The sequence below is a fragment of the Musca autumnalis genome, unplaced genomic scaffold, assembly GCF_047663935.1.
Source record: "Musca autumnalis isolate F117 unplaced genomic scaffold, ASM4766393v1 scaffold_4, whole genome shotgun sequence".
NCBI lineage: Eukaryota > Metazoa > Arthropoda > Insecta > Diptera > Muscidae > Musca > Musca autumnalis.
In genome coordinates, this window is record NW_027411977.1 from 23,968,265 (window position 1) to 23,993,655 (window position 25,391).

The window sequence follows — 25,391 nt, forward strand, 5'->3', positions numbered from 1 at the left end:
CAGCAATCAACGACTCCCTGATGAGAATAAGAACAAAAAGGAAGAGGAACGGGATAAAGGACCACTTAGTACAAAAATAAGGAACAAAACAAAAACAAACTTGTAGGCTGATGTAGGATGCTTTGTTTTTGGTTTGAGGGCATTAACACACTTAAAAGGCAACAACATCAACGAGAAAAGACGAAGGAATAGCCATACATTAATTTCAGCACATCCGTTCTCTGGTCCTTCCATGCATCACATACTCATATTTATGATGATGCCAAGAAATGTGGGCTTTGAACTTGTAAGATTAAAGCTTGTTTTTCAAAAACTAAGGACTTAGGCAATAACTAAAACAAGAAACTAAAGTCTTCTTCTTTATTAGCAAATCCGTTTTCCGGATATAAGCGATCATATTTATATTTATATTATAATGATTATTCAGGCATAAACAGCTCTCTATTTCTTGCAGCCGAAATCACACTTCCTTCATCTTGGCAGCCTGTCCAGTCTTGGATATTTTTCAGCCAGTTTAGTTCTTTTCTACCCTTCCTCTTTTTCCTACTATTTCACCTTTTAGAATGGTTTGCAGAATCTTATATTCTTCATTTCTCATGAGATGTTCCAGGTATGCAATTTTTCGAGACTTGGCATGTTTCAGCAGTTGTCTTTCTAATCCCAATCTTCTTAGAACGTCCTGGTTTGATACATGGTCGGTCCAGGGTATCTTTAAAATCCTTCGGTGGACCCATATTTCGAAGGATTCAAGCCTTTTCTCATTGGTAATTTTGATGGTCCTGCGTAGGGTAGTACAGACCAGATATAGAATTTCACAAATCTGGCTTTTGTCGAGAGGCTTATGTAGTGGTTTGTTAATACTTTTTTATACTTGAAAAAGGCATCTCTGGCCATTTCTATAAGTCGTTTAATTTCGTTTGACGAATCCCATTTTTCGTTTAATAATACCCCAAGATATGTAAAATTTATGACTCGTTTAAACTAAAGTCTACTATTTACAAATATACACAACATTTACTCGGTGGTTATATATACGGTGTCTATGATATTCAACGTGTTGATCCTTATGTGGTAGAACCTTCTTCTGATAACTTGAATAATGCAGCTGTTGCGGCAGGTGTTTTCTTAACATGAGGGTATCTGTGTCAATGGGAAATTCCAGTTCCTTGGACAAGCACAATATCGACATTCTTTGCCGCATTCAAATAGTTTAGATCGCCCTCATAATGAACCTGACAATTCTTCCTGTGAAGGATTTTTGCATGAAATATCTGGTCTGATATATGGACCGATAACCGGGCAATAGCTGAGGATTTATTCTTCCCATCTTCTAAGCATTTCCATCTGACTTAATGAGATTACATAGTAGACAGGAAAGGCTTATAATTTTTAGCTTAACAGTATTATTAAGACCTGACCGATACTGTCCGACATGAAGGATTTATGAATGAACCATTTGGACCCATAACCAGGCAATAGTTGGGTATTTATTGTTTCAATTTTTTTAGCATTTCCATCTGACTTGATCATAATACAAACTTGGCTGCAAAGGCACAAATTAGCAGCTTAATACGCACACTCTAACCGTTCGCAGAAAGTGAGGCCTAGATATATTATCTTGCAAAAATTTGCACATCCGTGGTTCCCGACAAATTCGGTGATATATGTATATAATGAAATACAAACAACTTAAAGCTGATCTCTTTTTCACATTATACTTTTGGCTGTTTTGTATTTGTTTACCACATTGTGTCGATTCCAAGGCTTCCCAGCAAAAATACCACTTACAAAACACCTTACCATTACTTTACTTTAACAAGGGCGTGTTGCACGAAAATAGTCTCTACTTTTAGCAACTACTTCTTCTTTACTGTTAAAAATACACTTACTTCGTGCGACATGTCCTTGTTAAAATAATGGGTTAGTAATGTGTTTTGTAATCGGTATTTTTGTTACGTTGTTATAAATTCCTAAAATTTCCCGTTTAGTCGACATAGTTTTTACTATTCGATCTGGTTCTCGATCAATTTGGTGGCTAATACAGCAATCTTATCAATCAGGTTTTATGAAGTAAAAGCGAATTATTTGCAGGGATAAATCCGAATAAAATTCAACGAAGTTAATAAGCTCAACAAATCTGTAGGCCACTAATTGATTAAATACAATTTAATTCTGGAATTTGTGCAGAAGGCATTGGAGTCATCTGTTTCGGATTATTCACATTATTTCTGTGGCTTGTTTGGAACTGTTAAAGATTTTATGATCATAACCTCTAGCGCATCGATTACTTTGTAGGGATCCTTAAGCTTTTTATAAACATTGTCAATTCATAGCTTAGTCGGCTGCACTTGTACTTTTCGCTAACTCTGGTTCTTGATTCATTCGATGGTGATGAATGTTAAAATACTTATCCGCCTGGGTTTATGAAGGAAATGAGAATTATATGCCGTGACAAATTGAAATAAAATGCAACGAGCTAAATTCTTGGCATCGTAATAGACTACTAATTGATCATATATGACTTAATGCTGGATTGTTTTGCAATAGCTTTGGATCTGTTAAATTGCGGTTCTTGATTTAAAGGTCTTCAGCTACAAATTATCGTTTAATTGGCATAAATTCTAAAATTTGTTATTAATGAAAAAAATTTCTTCACTTACTGGTTAATTTATGTCGCTCAATAAAAAACGCAAAAAGTTTCTTCTCACTTCCGCATACAATTCCATGTTTGTTTTCTAGCATTTAATGTGAAACCTATTATTTATTACCAACCAAATTTAAACGGAACGGATGTGCACGTATAATCATCATATCTTACATGTCCATATTTTTTTTACACAAATTGTTTGCTTAATATGACACATTTTTGTTGAGGTTATGAATTTCCAATAAGCTTTTCCTTAATTAACTAAGTGTGTGTGATGGTCATTCAAGACGAAAGTGAAAAATACCGCCCCACCAACAACACCTTCCATGGCTAATATTACAATTCATTCAATATACAAATCATGTCCACCACAATATATAGCTATAAAGCATTTGTTTGTTGTTGTTTTTTTTATTATTATTATTTTTTATGGAACGGAAATCCCAAAAAAAGACATTAGACCTGCTGCTACACACACAAATGAGGAGGCAGGCAGGCAGCACTAACAATATGGAAAAATTGTGTATGATGTGCATACATCCATCCATACATATGTGGGAACTAATTGCGCGATGAACAACAAACATCACACCAGCAGCAAGCAACAAGGTGCATATTTTGCTGCCCAAACGACGCCAATCCTCATCGTCATGATCGCCGCCATAAAGCTCTGATGTTCGTGCTATTGATGGCCGCTGCCGTTTCCCAAATAGACACAAAAATTCCAATAATGACTGGCGTTGCTCATAAATAATAAAGAATTATTATAGAGTGGAATATGAATTGAATTGATCGAAACACCATTCATGGTATACGGCAGGCGCTCGTTCTCCTATACGCCACATTGAGGAAATTGTATAGATAAATGACTGTATGTTAGATCATTTATAAACACATGCAACGATTTCGAAGGAAATTTGTTGGAATATATTTCGATGGGAAGGGGTAAAAGAGAAAAAATCTTAAGCTAATGTTGAAATTTTAAATATTTAAATTCCTCAATACCATCTCCAGTTGTCGTGAGAGATTGTAGGTTACGCATTTTCCCTGTGAATAGACTTTAACAATCATTTCTTCCAATGCAATTGGAAGCTGTAGGGGTATTAGAATACATGTTTGCTTTAATATTCTCCAGTTGTTACAATCTCCCAAATCGCCATTCAATGTCGCAGACAATTTCTTCTCCCCGGCTCGAAGAGATCACTTTCAGTTAGGATAGGTAATGAAGCTGAACCCGGTAAAAAAGCGATTTTTTGCATTGACATTCAGCCGTAGAGAATATGTCCGATTCTATATTACACTCGTTGATAGGTTCCATATCAACTTTTTGGAAGTTTTTAGATGCTGTCTTGCCTGGGAAAGCGTTAGAGGGAACTAGATTAGGAATTCTCGAATTGGTAGGTCGGAGAGAAGCCATTACATAGTCGATTCGTCCGATGATTTGCTTTACCACCAATGAAACCACGTAACGTAATTTGTTGACTATGTGGGTTCGAGTCCTTGGCTTTCCTTTTTCACTTGCAAATAATTTCCGATCATCAAGCTTAACTCTAAACGAGAAAATTAATAGAGAATGGCTCAATTTTAGTTTTAGTCGATTTTTTGTTTCGACAATCAGCCGTAGAGAATATGTCCGATTCTATATTACTGTTTCCATATAAATTTTTCAATATTTTGGAATATCGTTGATGCTGTCTTGCCTGGGAAAAAGTTGTGCTGAGAGGATGCCATCCTATTGGCGAGACAGTAAAACTTCTCCTGTAAACCATATTCTTTCCCTGCTTGTTCAAGTATTTCGACTGTTAACTGGCGAATGATAAGCGTGATGTTTTCTACCTAGGCCTGAATCGAAGCCTGTTTGTCCGCATATATTTTAGGCATTACACATCCCCACGGAAAAAGTATAACGGTGTGATATCACAGGATCTTGGTGGCCAACCTACCCACCACAAACGTGATTACGACCTTCAATTTCAAGCATGAAATAGTCGATTATCCTGGCACAATAACGGTCGCAATTGACGTTTACGTTCTCACCGGCATATGTACCAAACAGTTGTCTTTTCTGGATGAAGTGGTAAGCTCCTGATATCTTTAGGTTGCTCTTTGTCCCAAATGCGACAATTTTGCTTGCTCACATACCCATTACGCCAGAAATGGGCTTCATCGCTGAACAGAATTTGGCTCGAAACCCATTCCTCACAAAACATGCATTTCGTAATAAAGTTGAACGATTTCTAAATGTTGTTCAGACGTAAGTTTTTTTCATGATGAAAAGCCTAACAATACTAAACAAAAATAATATGACAGCATGACACGACTCGGACGTGATCTGTCATAAAACGGCCTATTGAAAAATGTATATCTACTTGAATCAGTCATTATAATAGGCGTGTTCACTAACATAATCTACTACAGATGGCCAACCGGACGGTAACAACGGCGCCGGTCATCGGTTCATTAAACAAATTATGAGGAAATATATATAGCGGATGAACAGTACAATGCTGAGCAGCCCTAGACCACCCTATTAGTCTTCAGTTTTCAGTGACTAACATTACAGAACTTTTTTTACTCCGTCACAGATTTTCTATTTCTTTGAGAAGTTAAGGCCTCGACACATAGGAAGCATGGCATTCTTGCTGAAGTCATATCTGATAAAAGACTGAAGACAAAGTTCGACCTAATAAAAAGATTTCAGAATCACATTTGAGTTAGGTCGAACTTGGTCTTTAGTCATTTACCAGATATGACTTAAGCAAGAATGCCATGATTCTTATGTGTCGAGGCCTTAAGGTTCCACGTGTTCCTCCGTTACTTAAATTGTATTATTATTTTTTTTAATTTCTCCATGTGTATTTTATTTGTAGCAGGTATCACATGTGTGCATTCCCCTCCCCTCGGCGATTTCTATAAATTGGGCGTCTGTGATGATGATGGCGATCGGACAAATTTCGCACATGAACGTGCATACTACTATATGAGGACAGATGACCAAATTGAGAAACGAGAAAGTGCAACATTTTGTAATGCTAGTGTGGTTGTGCCGGTGTTTTTTTTTTCATTTCCTTTGATATGATTTTGTTGCTGTTGTTGATGACGACGAAACGAAACAGCAACGAAATATGATGACAATATTTTTGCTGGTTGTTTGTTTGCCTGCTTTATTGTGTGCCTGCCTTGATTTGCTAAACGTTCTTTATGACCGGATATCCGCAACTAGTTGTTTGCTGTTGTTGTTGTTATTATTGTTTCTTATTCATTGCGCTTCTTATTCTCTGCTTGCGACCATGTTTGTTTTTTGTCGGCAGTATGGTTTATGGCAATGAATGGGGATGGTGGTGGTGTTGGATGGGTTATTGTAACTACAAGTATGTCTCGGGTACGTACACTTATAGCGTGTGAGAAAGAGTGTGGGGGTAAACCATATGTAGTTATAACCATTTCCGTTTGGAAAGTTGTAGCTTAGCTTTCAACGAATAACTACTAATTATATGTATAATACGGTATGGAATTTGTTTATAATTTTTTGGAACAAAAAAAAAAGAAAAAACTTCAAAGGAAATGTGATACCAAATGGGGATTTGCTTAGTTACGTGAGTTTTCTATAAATCAGGTTTTGGATTTCTAAAGTTTTTTTTCTAGTAAGAAACGAATTTTCTACATATTGTTTTCATTCGACTATTTCAAATTCAAACGAATTTGATCTAAAATTAAAACCAATAAATCACATTGTTGTTTTGTGTTTGCTCTCTGTAGTAGCTAATTATCGCCCACTGTGTATGTTTGTGCTAAGGACGTTTTCTATGGTGGTAATAAGGCCATCATAGTACTTACCAGAAATTGTATGCATGCAAGCAGCAAAACAATTCACAAGTATTGTGACTATGTCCATATGTATGTATGCACGACGTTTGTTGTACAACAAAGAATTATTGTGTACCTTTGACATTTGAATGCTATTAAATCCATATTATATACATTTAAAATAGGTTTATTGTATGTGCAGAATTACCTATGTACGGCATTATGATGCTATGTACTAAAATTTGTGCATACGTATGCCTCTTCTTCTTGTGCTACTACTACCTGATATCTTTTTCTAAAGTGTGTACGTACGTTTGCATCAAGCGAAGCATGTGAGCAAAATGAGAAAAGCAACAAAAATAACTTTTGACGACACAGATTTATGTGGATTTATTGTTGTCGGCAAAAATTCTTGTGTAAAAATCATTATACGAGGTTTGTTTGAAATCAATGTGGTAAAGGATTCTTGTGAAATTCTCTTCAAACACACTCAAAGCTATTTCGCAGCATTTCAGGTAAAGCGGTGAAGGACTGATCCTTTATTTTAAAAGTATAAATGCGTGGAAAAGATCAAGGGTGTTTATAACTTAACAAATTCAAACATTTACTGACCATTTTAAAGGGATATATTTTAAATCTGTTAAGCCTTGGCATTGTATAACTAAAAGCAAGAAGTCTAAATTATAGTTAATTAGATTAAGGAACACAGCTATTGTGTTTTGTTATCAAATTTGTTGAGCGAAATTCAAAGGAGTTTATGTCGTTAACAAAATGCTATGTGTTCTCGTTTTGTATTTTGAGATATTGAGAACTGGGAAATCACTCAAATTCATTAAGATGAAAGACTTTGGGAATTTGGAAAAAGTTCGCCACGTAGTGTAAATATTTTAATAAGAATTAAAGGTATCCCACCAAATTATCTAAAGTATGTATATCAGTGGTATAAATACCTTAATTGATAGAGGACTGTATTGGGGAATTCTTATAAAGACGCTTGAAAATTTAACAGAACTTAATTATTAAGGAAATATTTGATTTTGATTAATCAGGCAGACGTGTCCCGAAATCTTGCCGAAAATGCTTTGAGCAGAATTTTTCATGTAAATATCTCTTGTCCGACATGTCATAATCGAGGAGCAAATAGTAATGGTTCTAGGCTCCTCCGCTTTGTATGTTATTAATTTTGCAAAATACAAATGAGCGATACCTAGAGGTTTCGCCTCAATTTCCCTAAAGAATAACTTTATTACAATTTAATGACATATAAATCATTCATAATAAAACACGCCGCAAGTCGTGCTGAGCCATCACTAACACTTTAGAATTGGTATAGCTTCGAAAAGTTTCCCAAAGAAAGATTGAAGAGAAATTAAAAAAAAAAAAAACATCCTAAATAATTGAGGCTACCTCTGGTGGCTTAGAGATTGGTATTGCCAATAAATCTCCTCAGGATGCCGAAAAAATCTAATTTAAAGGCTGTCGGTCAGTTTCCAAAAGAAAATAAAAGCGAAATCGCTTAACAAAAACATACGTTGGTTTATCTTCTTTTTGTTTATGCATTGCTTCTAGCGGTTATTGTCGTCAGAATGGCAACGAAAATGAGATTGCCAATCTCTTAATATTTCCCTGATGACACGTTTAAGGCAGCCCAATTTATGGGAAAATAACTTTAAATGCAAATGACACGTTTAAGGCAGCCCAATTTTTGGGAAAATAACTTTAAATGCAAATATGTCAAGTTTGTCTTCACCAGTTGCGTCCAGCAAGGGCTTATTCAAAAGCTTCAAAGTTACTTACCTGCAATAAAAAATATATAATTATATATCTCTGCAACTCAATAAAAAAATGCAAATATTTACCGATTTTGAAGTAATTTCAGATGTTAGGTTTCCTTCGACCAACATAGGTAGATCTATGACTTAGTGTAGTCTGATTTATTGCTGATAATTTTCCTCGGAAAGGTCCAGGTTTGAGAATATGGATGTATACGCAAATATTGACAGCACAGGTTGGCAAGTAGGGGTTCTCACCTGAAATAAAGAAAAACCAAATAAATGGAAAATCTACCCTCGTTATGAACAGCATATACAAAATATTTATAGGCTAAAGGATTCACGTAGTATCTTAATTTGTTTTTATTCTTGTTGTTGTCATTGTCGTAAAAGACGTACATAAAGTATTTACGTACATGCTAAATTCGTTGGTTCATTCGTCGTCGTACTTCGATCCATACTCTCCTCCCCATTCTTAATGCATAAAATGTTTTCGACTATATTTTTATAGATTTTTTTGTTTTTGGCAAATTTGTTGTTGTTTTCTATTTGCTGGTAATTTGTTTGTATATTACCCCTACTTTCATTCTTTGGGAGATGGGTGTCTTCCTCATCAGCATCACTGCAGCCATCATTGTTGTGGTTGTTATTGCTGCTGCTGCTATGGTTTTGTGAATTTGTGTTAAGTTTAAAATTAGATCTTAAGGAAAATTTTAAAATTGACAACAATTCTAAAAATATGTATAAAAACAACAAAATAAGCATTTCAAATTTTTATAAATTCAAATCACATGTTTGTTGCGCTTGTGATGTCGGTGTGCTGATGCCATCCATAGATGAGGAGGCTGCTGCACAGTTCGCTTGCTCTCGCCTGATGTTGATGCCAAAAATTAACATCGTCAGTGCATTCATAAAAATAATATGCACGCGCATTTTGAGCAGCAAATGAAAACATGTTGTTGTTGCTTTTAAATTACTGCCATGGTGCTGCAGGAGAACAGAGGGAGGTGGAATGAAAAAGATGACATGCCTGCCAGCAGACATAAGGACAGACTGACAAATAACCCAACATCTCTGCCATTCAGCTAGCCAGCCTGCTTGACTTTATGGTGGAGAGGCTGCAGTGGTAGCATCGTAAGGGCAGACAAAAATGCAAAGCTTTTTCAGTTTGTCGTTTGCGACAAATTGGGAAGGGAAAGTGTTGACGATTTTTTTTTTCAACTTTATAATAATTGTAATCAATATATATGTTCATATATGTATTAAAGTGCATTTACATCAAATGATTATGCTCGGGGTTTAAATGATTAATTCTATTCTGGAATTATCTTATTTTTCTATGTCTCGATTTTAGGTTTTTCCTTTTCCGTTTAATGAGCTGGGTCGTTCTCCCCATTGTGCTAACTATAGGATACGTGGTTTGAACTTTGGGTTTTTCATTAAACACCACCGGTTGAGGCATTCCCCTGTTGATGTTGTGTTAATGTTGTCAAAACAATACAGACAGTTTTGGAATATTTGGACACAGTTACCACTAGGTCATGAATAGTCATTCGTTTTGTTAACCTCATATATTAACTTAAATGAAAAAAGTAAATATTACAAATATTAATAATGATTTATAACTGAGAAACTGGACCTCAGAAAGCCCAACAAATTTAATTCCAAAGACCTAGTTTTTACACACAATCAATAACTGTGTGTCTATGTGTATGTATCATCTATCTATGGCAACAAAGGTTATTTTGGTATCTTAAGACTTAATCCATCCCTATCCTCATCCTCTCGCTCAATAAGGGAATAATGAGTTTAATGATACTCTTTAAAAGAAATTAAGAACAGATGGAGGATAAAACAAAAGCATGCATGCAGCAGTATCTTATTCACACTTCCACTAAGGCTGAAAGCCGTTGAGTAAACCCAACAACTGTAAATGTGTAAAACAACAAATGCTTTGTAGTGAGAAAGAGAGTTTGTTGTTGGTAATGGTATTGTGTAAACGTTCTATGAAGCAACTCATAAACTAAACAAAAGTGATCGACCTCTAAACAAGAGATACAAACACACACAATATACTTCTATTACACACACACTCTAACATCTAACTTGATGGGGTTACATCCATACAATACCCTGTTTTCATTCTTCTTCTTCTTGCTATTCAGTTTTGTGGAGCCCCACTAAATGTTTACAGCTGTTAGTTGCTGCCATACACAAGTACATGTTGTTGTTGTTGCTATTGCCCATTTTTCTCTATGACTACATCCGTCTGTTGCCTATATGGAATTGGTTGGTTTTCAATCTTTTTCCATTCTTTTGTCCCTCATTCTCCTTATTATAGTTATTATCATTATTACTATTGAGAAATGTTGTTGTTATTATTGTAATTTTAATGATGTTTCTTGCTGTTGCTACTTTTCATTCTTGTAATGGAAAACGTGTGTATTGTGCGTACGTTATTTAACAAATATCAGGTAGGCCTACCCAGCCCAAGAGTGCGTTTGATGTCAGAAACTGCAATGGACGGTCATGGGGAGTAACAAGAGAGTCTTGAATGGGCCCATTTCCAAAGGGATCACTACAAAATCCAATGGACAGTTATTCTCCTCTTAGAAAGTCCTGAAATAAAGCTCATGATTTCACTGGTCCTTGCAGCAAATAGTCCTGCAACTAACATCCCTCAAAAGTGTTATCGGCGACTCTAAATCAGTTCTGATATGACGGTGAGACATCCCAGAGGACTTGGTCATCACCGACTCTAAAGAAGTTCAATTCATACTCTAATGCTTATGAATCCAGTGATTCCAGTAAAAGGTTTCCTTCCTTCAAATGTCTCTTGTCAGTCATATTTGGTATGTTCCAGAGCAGAAAGAATCTCCTAATTTTTACTATTTTTTTTTTTCGATTTCATAAAGGGAAAATTGTTATCGTAGTAAAAGTTTGTAGATTCTTGCAGGTTCTGGGACAAACATGTTATTACAGCAAATTTTTGTTAAAATGTGCTATAGGCTTTGAACCAGAAACAATGCAACTTCTGCAACACAATTTTCCCAAAAATTCTTAAAAGAAATGGCTGGGCATATGTCTTTCTAATTAACGCCGTTTGTAAATATAATAAATCTTCTTCAATGGATGCTGCTCTATCACTAACAGAAATGGTGTAGGTTCGAAAATTTTTCCAAGGAAAGATGGAAGAGAAATTGGTAAAAAAAAACGTAAATAACTAAGACTACCTCCAGCCTTGGAGATTGGTCTTGCCAATGAATTCCCCTAAGCAGGCAGAGAAAAATATATTTCAAAGGCTTTCGGGCAGTTTCCAAAGTGATATAGAAGTAAAATCATTTAATAAAAACATATATTTAGGCCTAGGGATTGTAAAGGCCTGGGTACATAAGCTGCCTCGCCTGCTTGCCTTGCTTGCTTCTGATAAGAAAAATGAAAAGGGCAATCTAGTTCGAAATTGGCTCGGCCTTGTTTATTCTTTTGTTTTTGTTATGTCAGAAATGAAGCAGGAAAGCAAGGCAATCAGGCTAAGCAGCTTATGTACCCAGGCTTTTACAACCACCCTAAGAATGACAAAGAAAATTTGAGTGCTAATCTCTTTATATTTTTTTCTCATGACGAACGCTTTTATTGCTGCATAGAAAAAAATTCGGACAATTTTTTCGAAAGGGTTATGAGAGTGAAGTCTACGTGCAGGTTATCCCAAGACTAGGGACTGATTCTACTAGTGATTCAGAGTGCCGGCAGAAACTCATATTTCATTCTCTAATAAACTCATTTTTAATGATGCTCCCAAAAGGAAATGGAGGTGAAATTGGTAATTAACGCCATAGGCAATTTTAAGGCTTAGGATGCCTGCCTTGATAGCCCCTTGTCCTATAGTGAGGATGTGTTCACCACCTTTCAGTTTGGCAGGTAATAATGAATGTTGAAAAATGGGTGTTTGGAGATTAGAGTGGATAACTGCCTTGGCCGTTTAAATTCAGTATGGTCTCAGCTGCAGCGATTACATAACACCTTGTAGTGAGGACGTGATGACCAACTTCGATTGGAATGAATCCACTTTAAAACTTCCTTCTTTCTGTGGGTCAGACAACCGATTAAAAATGCAACTGAACACATGACTTGACCTATTGCCGGAATCAGGCTTATCTCCTTGATATGCGAGAAATTTCTCCTTGTCTTCTTGATTTTTACACGAATCCGTTTTCAGCTAACAGCCAGCGCGTGCCACTGTTGGACCCCAAAAGGTGTGGGGAATACTGATGAACGATGCCAGTTATTTCAGGCATGAAAGGTTTATCCTGCTGACTTCAAGGATGCATTTGGAATCTCTTTCTTGGAATGTTTATACTTAAAATGGGCCAGTGTATCAATTGATTTTCATCTACATCTTGTAATAGACTTCAATGTCATTAGAAAAATGCTTGTAAGTCCTCGGAACTACTAATATATCAGCACAAGTGTTTTCACAGTCCATTTTCTTAAGTCAGCTTTACAGATGTCGTGAGGTTCAGAGTCCCCAAATGGATGGACAATCATTGGAAACCTTTTCAGCTTGGTGATGAAACGTTTAAGTAACTGAAGACTGATTTTTCTAAACTCAAAGCTGTAGTCATCCACCATAACTGACTGGCACACTTCGAATCCCAGGCTTTCAAATATCACACATTCCGTTGTCATTAAAAACACCTCCGCAAAATTCTAGCCAAATGTGTGCACTTGTTCGTGGAAACTAGGTTTAACGTCCTCTGTTGTCTACGGTTCTCCTCCCCACCAGTTACTATACTTGCCAGTAAACTTTCAAATCCAAAAAAGTGTAAAAGAAATTTCTTTAAAATTCCCAGAAAAAAATAATATTTACCAAAGAAGAAAACTAAAATTCATTAGTAAAAAAATTCAAATTAAAAATATTTTAACGCCTTCTGTTGTGTAGAGGGAGACCCCCCCACTTTTGATACTAGGCGTTTAATTAACCTCCAAAGTGTAATTGAAGTTTCCTTAAAAAAATGAAATTCCTCAAAAGAAAAAATTGTTAAATTCGTTAATAAAAAAATTCAAATTAAAAATTGTGTTCAATTAGAATTTAAAACAGACTCTCTCTCTCTCCCTGTGAGTTATATTTTAATTATCAGTTCACATCTATGAATATTTGCTTTTTTGCAATCAACAAAACTCAACTAAGGTTACCCAGTGTCATAGTGATCTTCATTCACAACGAGATCAGCACAAGAACAACAAACAGCAAAACATTCATGCAATAATAATAGCGGCGGACGCATAAATTGTTTCAATTATCAATTGACTGAATGATGAATGACAAGCAACAAACGAGTTGATGATGACGGCGAGATGGCACAGATAGCCAAACCGGCAAATGCTAGATATAACAGCGAAAAAAAAACTGTCTATTACTATGTTTAGAGATGACCCCCAGGGTCTTTGGTTGTTGTTCAGACAGGGTGATTCAATTTCCATAATGTGGAAATTATGGGGATGAAGAAGCAGAAGCGAAAAACCATTATGGCAAATACATTTGGTACTTCTTCTTCTATTTATTTGTCTTTTTGTTGGATTTGCTAATGCTTCTGTTTACTTGTTGACTATAAACTTCCGCTGTTTGGCGATAAGAGAGGCTAGTCTACAAAGAAACCAGGGTTAAGGTTGTTGCTGTGTACCGTGCCGCTGTGTGTGTGTGTGTTGTGTGAAGAAAGTATGACATTAATTAAAGTATTTATCTCTCGCTTTGCAAGCAAGCACAACAACTGCCACCGCTTGGAAATTATATTTTTGGATTTGCAAAAAAAAAAAACTCAATTCAAAATTAAACTGGATTTTTCCGGTATAGAAATTTGGGTACATGAGTTCAATTGTTGGACATTTGTTTAATTTTTGTTTATTGCTGGCAAAGCAAATAAATTTATTTCAATGTATACATGTGTGTTATATCTTCCGGTCCACATTACGGGCCCATTCAAAAGAGTTTGTATTAAGTGGTGGTGCTGTTGTTGCTGCTGCCGATGATGATGACGATGATTGTGGTGGTGTTGTTTTTGGACTAAAATTAAAAATGTTTGGAATTCAGCAGCAATACACACAAAAAAGCAAATACATTGTGGTTGTTGTTGCTGTTGTTCTGCTGATGGTCCCTAGCGTCAGCAGCAGTAATAGCAACACCAACAACTACAACACCATGAACATTATGAATAAACCCAAAAAAGAAATAAATAATTAACACAATACGCCCACTTATTGACGTCATATCCGGCACTCAAAATCAAATAAAATAAAAAAATAGTATACTCATTCATCCACAGCACAAACCGACACACACACACACTCAAGTCGCACAAAGCCAACCAGCCACACACCCATGCTTATACATTTATATCTTTTATAGATATAAAATACACCCATGCAGACACTTGAAATCCAAATATAAGCACATACCTACACACGCTCACTTACTCGCTCGCCATTCATATGAATGGCAAGCAACCAGCAAGTATCTCAAGAGCATTTCTATTTCATTTGAAAAGACAACGAAAATGGATGGACCGACAAAACGACAGACAGACGGACGTATGGATGGATAGATGGACTTACGGCGGCAACGTTAACGTCGGCGGCCAACTACCTACAATACCCAGCATACTTAACGTGTTTTGTATCCGTGTGCTGGCTGGTTGGCTGAGTGTGTGTGTGTGCGTTTGTCTGTCTGCCTGTGTAAATGAATGAGCCAGCCAGCCATATGTATCTATGGTTTGAACATCAGACTTTCACATAAAATAAAGAAAAACACAAGAACAACAACAATGGTAATGATAACAATAAAAGGAAGCTCTATAAGAAACATAGAGCAAACACGCACACACACATACAGCCACACTCATTCACGGCTCTTTACTCTATTCATTGCTCTCTGTAATACACAATGAGCCTCTTTCTTAGTCGTACAACGACTTAGTAAACACCTAAACACCTGCAGCGGAGACAACATTCAACGCAACACAACGAACGCATCAACCAACATCAGCTGCTACCTCTTCGCGTTCTTTGCCTGTTTTTCTATTTCTTTTATTTTTCTTCTATGGATTTCTGTTTTTTTAACTCCAAGTTTTAAACTCCAAGAAACATTTGATTTCTAGTAGAAGTTACGAAGAAAAAAACAGTATCTTCTGCACGTCGTGTGATAAATTTTTTTTTGCAGAAGACCGAAAATTAATCGATTACTTTACACATGCGGTAGTTACCTTTGTAAGTAATTTTTGTGGTGATATGATGAGCAGAGCAATAAAGTGCAATCTAAAATTTTAACGGATTTCAGTGTGACAAGTGGCAAAAACATAAAAAAGTGAATGAGATTCTACAAAAATTAAAAATAAGATACCCGAAATAAATATTTGAAAATTAAATTATTTGGAAAAAAATATGAAAATGAATTAGAAGGAATGAATTGGAAGAGTATATAAAACTATTGTGCATTTATGTTACACTACCACCAACCTTCAGGAAAATTGATCTCTATCTAACCAAAAACAAAAATTCACGCAATTCAATTACCACCCTTAAACCTGCATTATCAAAATCAACAGCTTCCGTATTTTGAGTTTCCCGGTTTATTTTTATAACGATGACTCTTTGTGTTTCTCAAAAACTCTACACCGTTCGGCTTATGGATAACGCCTGCATAACTAAATTTTCGGAACCCAATACATCACATACAGATATAAATTTAAAAACAACACAATGTCAAAGTTTGATTCCATCGAATTCGCTACAACCACCTCATAAATAGCAAATACCTGACCAAGTGTTGTAACTGACAAATTTTTAATGTTTTTAAGTGATTATTGAGCATTCCTGCCATTGACCAGTGAATAAAATTTAGACGTGAACTGTCAGTGAAATATTCTAAGTTGTTCTCAATATTTGTATAACTCTACACGGAATCTAATATGAATACCTTGTGGATTTCTTCTGGTCTACACAAGCAAATACGTATCTGCAACTACATAATCTATCGGAACCATATGCGGAATAATTTTGTATACAAAACGACATACAATCACAGGTTTGCTGAGGGTACAGGTTTCGATTAGATCTGGACTAGAATCATTTTTAAGCCTGTTTTTTCATAAATCAATTATTTTCAATATTAATAACACACAAAAAAATTGTTAAAAATATAAATTATTCTGTGCCCACATTTATGTATTAGTAATATATTTGAACCAAACTTGTCAGATATACTTTCGTTAGCAAGTTTTCTTTTTAGCTGCGATATACCAGCATTAAACAGAATGTCCACCGATAACGTAACCCTTGAGGAACTTTACCTATTAAAGGTCTTTGAAATTTTCATTCTTAATTTTGCGTTTTAATTTTACCGATTTTTGCCGGTAACTCAAAAAATTAGTTACAGGAGTTATTTAGAGATTCTACAACACTAAAGGAATGAACAGAGCACTCACAGTGGATATCATTTTAGAACAGTATTCAGCCTTATTCTGAACGAAAATTCCCCGTGTGTTTTGTTCTTCTGCCGTTTCAATTTAAGGGAAAGAGTGAAAAAACTCACGGGGAATTTACGTTCAGAATAATCCCCATTGTCTACTAAATTTTATGTTCTACGAAGCCAAGCCAGCTTATGTGAGATGTTGACGATTTATGTCCTTCTTAAGTGAGGCCATTTACCCACAAAGAGTGTCAGGCCCGTATAATGTTAATGATTACTAGTGCAGCACTCAAGGCCCAATAGTCCAGTATGCGGTAACAACGACAATGCCAACCCAAAAGGTTTTCAGAATGCTATCTTCAAAAAATAATCAGTTCTATCAAGGTTCGACTGAGACAACTTTGGGTAGATTACAACTCTGACTACTTACCTTAAAATGGTTTCGGTCTCCTTAAAAGAAGAAATCATAAAACATGACTTCCTTAAATTTTTTAACTTTAAATGCAAATATGTCAAGCGTTGTAGTTTTCACAGCACCTAAAATGAGAACAAAAAAAAACGTTCAAAGATCAGCAAAGAGTTTGATAACCATGAAACTAATACAAAATATCTTTTAAATTTGTAAAATTATTAGTAATAGGCAATTAAATTATAGGTACTCACCCAAAAAAGCATTGATGGTTTTTGCATGGTGGAAATCGTGAGGCATGAAATGCTCCTAATATTTTTAACTTTAAATATTCTCTAGCTAGAAAATAATTCTTTCCCAAAAAAAAAACTTATAATTTTGATATTCGGAAAAAGTTAACATCTAATTCATATATGAATGATTTTTATGGTTTACACATCAATTCAACATTTTCCTCTTTAGTGTTTTGTTTATCTTATTTCAAAACAAAAAAAAAATTCAAACACTGTAGGCTAGCAGCCATGCTAGCCTTGACGTTCTACATACATCTCGCCCATTCAAGATTTCAATGAAAACAACAACGGCAAGTGATCGCTAAATAAAAACGTTTTTTTCGCTGTTCATTAATAAAAGCAAAACTACGTTTGCCGTTCATGATATTCCCAAACGGTATATGATGCTTAGCCAGATAGCCAGCCAGCCAAGTGATTGAGAGTATTGAATTGTATTGTAAAGAATAGCCGCATAGATTTGTTTTTTTTTTATAACAATCGATGACGTTTGAATAGGATTCTTGTGATTTAAAAGAACTCAATTTAGCATCACTTTTCTATAGATCTTTTGGTATTTTATTGTAAATCAAATATTTAAATTCAAAACTATGCAAATGTTCATAGTTTCCAACAGTCATGAATTGATTTGCCTAAACTTAAGAGATTTTCTATTGGTTTTGGTTTTTGTTAATAATTATTAATTATTGAAATTTTATGGCCCTTGAGGGGCAGACTATACAAATTAGAAGAATTAACAAAACTGTTGGGCGCCACTAAATCACACTTTTGTGAACCCATAAATTTTTAAATTCTTTCTATCCACTGATTCTTATTTTATTTATGTAGCTATAATTTATGACCTTTCTGATTGAATTTCAAAACAATAATCATCTTTTTTCTCCTTTCATTTCTTTGCAGAAAGCAATCGCTTGGGAATTTTAAAGATCTAATCAACCACTACACACAATTCGAAAAGTTTGTTAACGCCAATTGTTTTGGAAAAAAATAAGGCTAGCCTTAAAGCCAGAACAAACTACGCCACCATTGTTGTGTGTGCGTCGTAAAAGGAGGATGAGGGAAACTGATGGTCCCCGGCAAAAGTTTCGAGGGGATTGAGGTCTTAAAACAGAGTAGTTAAACGCTACATGGATCGCAGAAATGGCGGCGATCCCTTGGCGCCTCCTCGGCCCCCTAAATTATTACCAAAAATCCATCGTCCCAGAGCTCCCGAGCCAGAGATGATGAATACGACGGCATCGAATAATCATACGACAACAGCAGTAGCAAACACAGCATCTGTAAACGGGAGACAAACGGAAGTTATAAACACACCTCAATGTACAAATCAAACGGATTTAAGTAGGAACAATAACTTGAATCACCAGCAACAGCTGCAGCAGCAACAACAAATTAGTATTAACCAAACCACGTCGTCGTCGACAGCAAACACAATTCCCATATCATCATCAACTTCATTATCATCATCGTCTACAACATCCTCCTCCAGTAACAGCAATTCCGCCGCTTTGGTAGTTGCCGCACCCCCTCCTCCCGTTAGCAACATACGCTACAATCGTGTCGGTTGCAACAACAACCACATTGGCAATATTGATGTCATAACCCAACAACCATCATCAACGGGCCTAGCAGACGATTATCAAATTCATCATTTAACCTATTTACCCCAAAGACCCAGCAATTTGAGTCGCAACGGTAGTCAAATTAGCTCCAATTCTACAACCACCAATACATCAACAACGTCGGTGGGTGGCATCTCCTCCACATTGTCGACATCATCGACGAACAACGGTATTATTGCAGCAAATAGTTTTACAAGACGCCGACCTCCACCACCACCCGTGGCAGTATCACCTGTATTGGGGAATTCGGCAGCAGTGCCGCTGTTAACGGCAATCAGTGGCAATCAGCAACACCACCACCACAATAACAACAACAATTTCCTTAATCATTTCCATACTACAGAACAGGTGCCATCATCTACCGTCACACTGGCGCAACCTAGACCCGAGTCCGAAAGACTCGGCAATGAGTATGTGGACACACCGTTGCGTACGGCCCAACAACTGCAGAATGCAACGCGTATCCAACATCCGGCCGGCGAGCATGACAATGGTCAAACCACAACGCATCACCTGCTGTTGCTGCCGCAACGTGAATTGCGCCAACAACAGCAGCAGCATCAAGTCCACCACCTTCACCATCATCAGCAAACCCAAAGGCATGCGACCTCAGCTGCTGGCTCAGCGACATCAGCACTGCCGTTGGGCATCGATGGGACGGATGGCATTTTACATTCGCAGCACCACCAACCCCACCTATCCAAGGGTTCAACGGTGACGGGCAAACTATCGCCAACGCCAGCGGATACAAGGGGCGGTTTTGGCCTAACGGGTCTGCAACCCATCAATCAACCTATAACAAAACAACCCGCCTTGTCAAGCAATGCAAACTCCTGTAAATTCGCCAAGGAACTACCAGCCCTGGATGAGCTGCTGGATATGCACAACATAGCCACGGGCATACCTACATCGCAAGGCATGATATCGGCAGTGAATGGTGCCAGCCCCCTAACTGGACCCATGGTCATTGGTGGCAGTGAAGGTCCCTCTTCGTTGAATCCCATAACCTGTCCGCGTTGTGAACGTTGTCGCTGTGAACAATGCCAAAGTCCACGGCCATTACCCCAGACCTGGGTATGCAACAAAACCTGCCTTTGCAGTGCTGAGTCCATCATAGACTACGCTTCGTGTCTGTGCTGTGCCAAGGCCCTCTTCTATCATTGTGCCCGAGACAATGACCTCGACTGCGATGATGGTTCGGGTACACCATGTGTAGATAATCCCTGTTCGTGTGGACCCTATAAGCGTACCCAAAGATGGGGTTGGTTGGGAGCCCTGTCGCTGGTATTACCCTGCCTGTGGTGTTATTGGCCAATGAGAGCATGCGTGGCGGCATGTGAAAAGTGCTATGGCCGTTTTGCAAGGCGAGGCTGTCGTTGCCAGCAAATAGGTTCAACCTCAAGTATGTTCCCCATAACATCGATTGGCAGCAATGGCAACAATGTTATGGTCCTCGGCAATGGTGGCAGCGGTGGCGGAGGTGGCAATGGTATGCAATCGAACAGTGGCGGCAACAACTCGAAATCGGCAGCCAGCCATCATCATCATGAATGCAATAGTGCGGCAAATCGAATACTAAGAAAGGGAGATTTAACACCTGAAAAAAGATTACTTGATTCCAGTCCAGAGTATTAAAGAGAAAAATGAATTCCAGCTAAACGAAACAGAGAAACTAAAGACCAGGCAAATGGCAACACTTGACCGGAACACAAACACACACGGGAAAATAAATGGAAAGGCAATCCCCCACACTTCCCCCCGAGCTAAAAAAGTAAGCAACCGTTGAGTGGCCAATCACCTGCGTGAAACGGATTCGACGATAACCATCAAATCGAAGAAGGTTCGAACATTTCGGTATCGTTTACGTTTACATTTGTTTGTTGGCAACGCTGACCCCTAACATGGAACCAAGAACAAAATATCAAAGCATTTATGTTTGTAAATATGTACATGTATAATTAATATTATATATAATGAAAAAGGAAAGAAGACGATGAAGAAGAATCGTATGAAGTTATGGAGAATGAAAAGAGAATAAGCAAAAAAACTATAATTAAAAATATATTTAAAGACAAATGATTCACGAAGAAGAAAACCAAACTAACTAAACTGTATTTAGATAAAATCTCACTCCCCTCCTCCTAACTAAAATCAAAAATGAAATCACATACATAAATACGTTTTTTTTTCTATAATTATTATTTTTAAAAAATAATAATGAACAAGAAGAAGAAAATATCACTTAAAAAGAATATGAAAACAAAACAAATAAAACTATTATGAAAAGAAAACTATAAACACAACAAAAATATTTGGAGAGTATGGCCTTTAATTGGTGATCTTAAAGATCGTTTATTTCCCAGAGGGAGTCGTGTGTAACTAGCTTTCCTTCGGCACCGTTGCAAACTCAATAGACCTACATTGAAATACATCATTATTAATGGGGAAAGGAAATTCAATTGTAAAGGGCGTTTTGTAATATGGAAGGAATGTTATTTGAATTCTTTTCATTTTTAGCTTCCAAGGAGATTATTTTTTTTTTTTTATTTTAAATCTGGATAGAATTTTGATTTTTTTCCTCTAACTTCAAAGTTGAACAGAAAATAAATTCTACACTTTCAGTGTCAGATTCCCAAAAACTTTGATTTTCCAAAAAAAATTAAGGGGCATGTGGGGAAGAAAATGTCACATAATGGGAAATTTCTTAAAAGCTCTTAGATAGAGTCAAGACATTGTCAAATTTGTGAAGTCCAGCGGAGAGATTTCAAGGACTTCTCACTGCTAAAGTAAATTGTTATTAAATGAAATCTATTATAATTGAAAATTGATATTGAAGTAAATAAAAGGAAAAATAGGAAATTGAAAATATCTCCAATGCACTTAAATAACATGGGAGTTTGTGACTGCAGCCAACTTCAGGTCATGGAATAAAAACAAACACCATTAAGTGGGGAAATTTGCGTTTATTTGTAAATTTAAATCCAATAGCTTTCAGGAGTCGTTAAATTTCGTTAAGCTTCTGGAATATGGGAGTTATTGTGGATAATTGAAATGGGTTATTGAAAAATTCATGGAATTTTCAAAATCACGTTGAATTCAATAACTGCCAGAAGTTGTTGTAAACAGACTGCAGCCAACTTCAGGTCATGTTTATATCCATTAAATCATAAAATTGGAAAAAATCTAAAAACCAGTTACATCGAAATTTCAATATCCGTTTAAATTCAATAGCTCACAGGAATTGTTAAACATAATAGAAATTCATAGAATATTCAGCCAACTTCAGATCAAGAAAATGTCCAAATTTATAAAATAGGGAAAATAGAGTTTATTTGGGAAATCACGGAGTTATCAAAATCCAATTGAATTCAATAGGGGAATTTTCAAATTCCTTTGGATTGGAGTCTCGGGAATGTGGGAGCTATTTAACTGCCGCCAACTTCAGGTCATAATTTGGTATTTAGGGTTCTAAATGCTTAGAAAATCTCCTTGTAAGAAATTGTTGGCATAGATCCACTTTTTGGTTATTTGAAAAGCAAAAAATCCCAAAATCAAGGAAACAAAATTAGAAATGAGGGTTTGTAACTACAATATAGGGTTCTCAGTTCTTAAATATTTTCGATGGACAATTTATCTTTGAAAGCGGTTCATGGAGTTCTCAATGGAATTTAAGGTTCTCCAGTTGTTATAGAATATTCGGTATCCAGTTGAATTCAGTACACTACAGTAGTTGTTAAACTCTATGATATAGAAGTTCCTAATTGCAGCCAACTTCAGATCAAGATAATATCAAAATTTATAAAATAGGGAAAATGGAGATTATTTGGGAAATCACGGAGTTTTCAAAATCCAATTGAATTCAATAGTGGAATTTTCAAATTCCTTTGATTTGGAGTCTCCGGAATGTGGGCGCTATTTAACTGCAGCCAACTTCAGGTCATAAGTTGGAATTTAGGGTTCTAAATGCTTAGAAAATCTCCTTGTAAGAAATTGTTGGCATATATCCGCTTTCAGAATCCAGAATACCAGTTTTATTTTCTGTCCACAAAGCACTACGTGCCACAAAATTTTGGGCTTAGAATCGCCAATTTAATAGGGAATTCCTATTCAACTATCAATTCATCTGAACCGAATGTTCCTTTGAACTCCCACATTAAGTAAGCAATTGGCTTTACGTGTCACCTTATGTGGCAGGTAAATCAAAACAATTGTATTTTTTCTGTCCATTAGGCGGTGATGTTGTGACACTTAGGGTACTCCTGCTGCAGTGGTAAACCGGATTAGAAGTATTTGGAAGATTTTATGAATTCATTCATTTTTCTAAAATTTCAAAGGTTTTAATTTTGGGTTTAGCTGTCATAAGTTTGATAGTGAATTTGCGGCATCTGTCAATATTTTAAACTGAATGGCCTTTAAGAACTCAGAATTCATTAGTTTTTATTATTATTTTTTACAATAAAGTGAGTTTGGTAGTAATTCGAACGAATTTGAATTCTAATCGTCTTAAAGAAACAGGTCAATAGAGTCCCCCTTCTGTATTAGTTAACCCGATTAGAGGTATTTGGAAGATTTTAGACTCTTTTTTTATGTCCTTAAGACACTTAAAATTGACGTGCCACAAACTGTGGCAGTTGAGCCAAAACTATAGTATTTGTCAGCGCTTAAAGCGCTTTTAAGCTTTATTTAAGACTATTATCGTCCTCATTGATCCACACATTACCGTGCCGCTTAATAGAATTTACTGTCCGGCCAAACCTCACGGTAGATTTAATTCTATGTAGTACAGTTCACATCAAAACCTTGAAAGAACACGATTTAGTATCGACTGTGGGCATTTTAGATGTGAAGAAAAAAGGTGGTGAAATTTTCCTCACTGAAAATTATAAAATCAAGACAAGGAAGTGCTTAATTTTTTGTCTTAAAAATGTCTCAAAAGAAATTATATTAGTTGAAGAAGTCAGAAGATCTCCTACCTAGAAGATTTTAGAAAGATCAGTTTTTGTCCTCCAAATATAAAATACCTCAGGTAAATTCTGAAGATTCAAGTTATATTAAGAAGACCTCAAATTAAACTCTGTCTATAGAAGATTTCCAATATCCAAGTATGAACGGGAATTCGGGATTCTGTAAGACTTCTAAGGGATTCTAAAGACAAGGATGCCCTTGCAGAGAACCTGAAAAACATATAAAATTATAAAATCTTAAGTATATAATTAATTTATGCAATATTTTTGGTCGCCTATAATTCGAAAACCGAATTGGCAATTAATAAACAAAGATAATAAAAATATTTTTAAAGGAGAGGTAGATTACTTAATGCTCTGGAACAGACAAATCAATAAAATCTTATTTCCTTGGAAGTTGGAAAAGTATACCTGTCAAACAAATCGCCTAATTATTACAATTGAATTTACGTCCCTTCTTCAAAACTTAAATCCTCAAAAACAAAAATAGAAATAAACTAACTTCAGAAAATAAGCCAATCCCAAATATTACCGAAAAAACTGAACAAACAGACAGCAAAAAACTCAATATTAACAATAAAAAAAACAATAAATAAAATTACATAATATATATGATGTATGTATATACTATATATATGTACAAGATATGTAGTATATACCAAAAAAAATATTCAAAAAAAGTAATAACAATATAAAACAAATCCAAATCCAAAATCAATCCCATATACTATATATGTAGCTAAAATATATATAGGTATTTTATGTATGAATGAAGAAGAATAACTGAAATACGAAAATTGAAAACTAAACATTAACTATACATATGCAAAACAAAAACACTCTTTTGTATGTGTGTATATATAATACATATAAACAAAAACGTATACATATACTATATGTAAATATATAATTAATTTAAACAACAAAAAAATCAAATAATTAAAGTAAATAAACAAATAAAACTCAAATATATTTCACTGTATATATATACATATTAAAAATCCCCCAAGAACACACACAAACAGCATATACATTAAAAAACAACACATAAAAATATATAAAAAATAAAGAAATATATAAACAAATAAATGAATAACCAAAGACTGCAAACAGATAATTACTAATAATTAGAAATGTTATTTAAAACTATTAAAAAAAAACAAAAAAGAAAAATATATTAAACGAAAAAAGAAAGAAAACATGTCAAGAATGAAGGAGAAGAAAATAAAAAATCCATAGATTCGAATACATACAAACATACATAGTATATGAACAAACCTGGCATCACCGGAAAAACAAATTCCCACAATAACACTTGTAAAACTTTTTCAAAATTGTTCACAGCCTATATTGGTAGTTAAAGTTACCAAAATAAGCTGCAAAAATATGTAACTTTCAAATTATTTTTTTTTTTACTTT

At 35.6% G+C, this 25,391-nt stretch overlaps 1 protein-coding gene across 13 annotated transcripts in view; it reads left to right on the forward strand.

Moving 5' to 3' along the window:
- sty (sprouty signaling antagonist) overlaps nucleotides 1-24,892 on the forward strand; it is a 48,604-nt gene extending 23,712 nt beyond the window's left edge. For 12 of the 13 annotated variants that reach the window (XM_073986188.1, XM_073986179.1, XM_073986186.1 and 9 more), the window contains one exon: nucleotides 18,287-24,892. In XM_073986188.1, the coding sequence (XP_073842289.1) occupies nucleotides 18,514-20,643 (2,130 nt within the window). In that variant the 5' untranslated portion in view covers nucleotides 18,287-18,513 and the 3' untranslated portion in view covers nucleotides 20,644-24,892. Of the gene's footprint in view, nucleotides 1-15,155; nucleotides 15,487-18,286 lie in introns of those variants that run through there. The other variant, XM_073986190.1, reaches the window with a different exon arrangement.
- The last annotated feature ends 499 nt before the right edge of the window (nucleotides 24,893-25,391 follow it).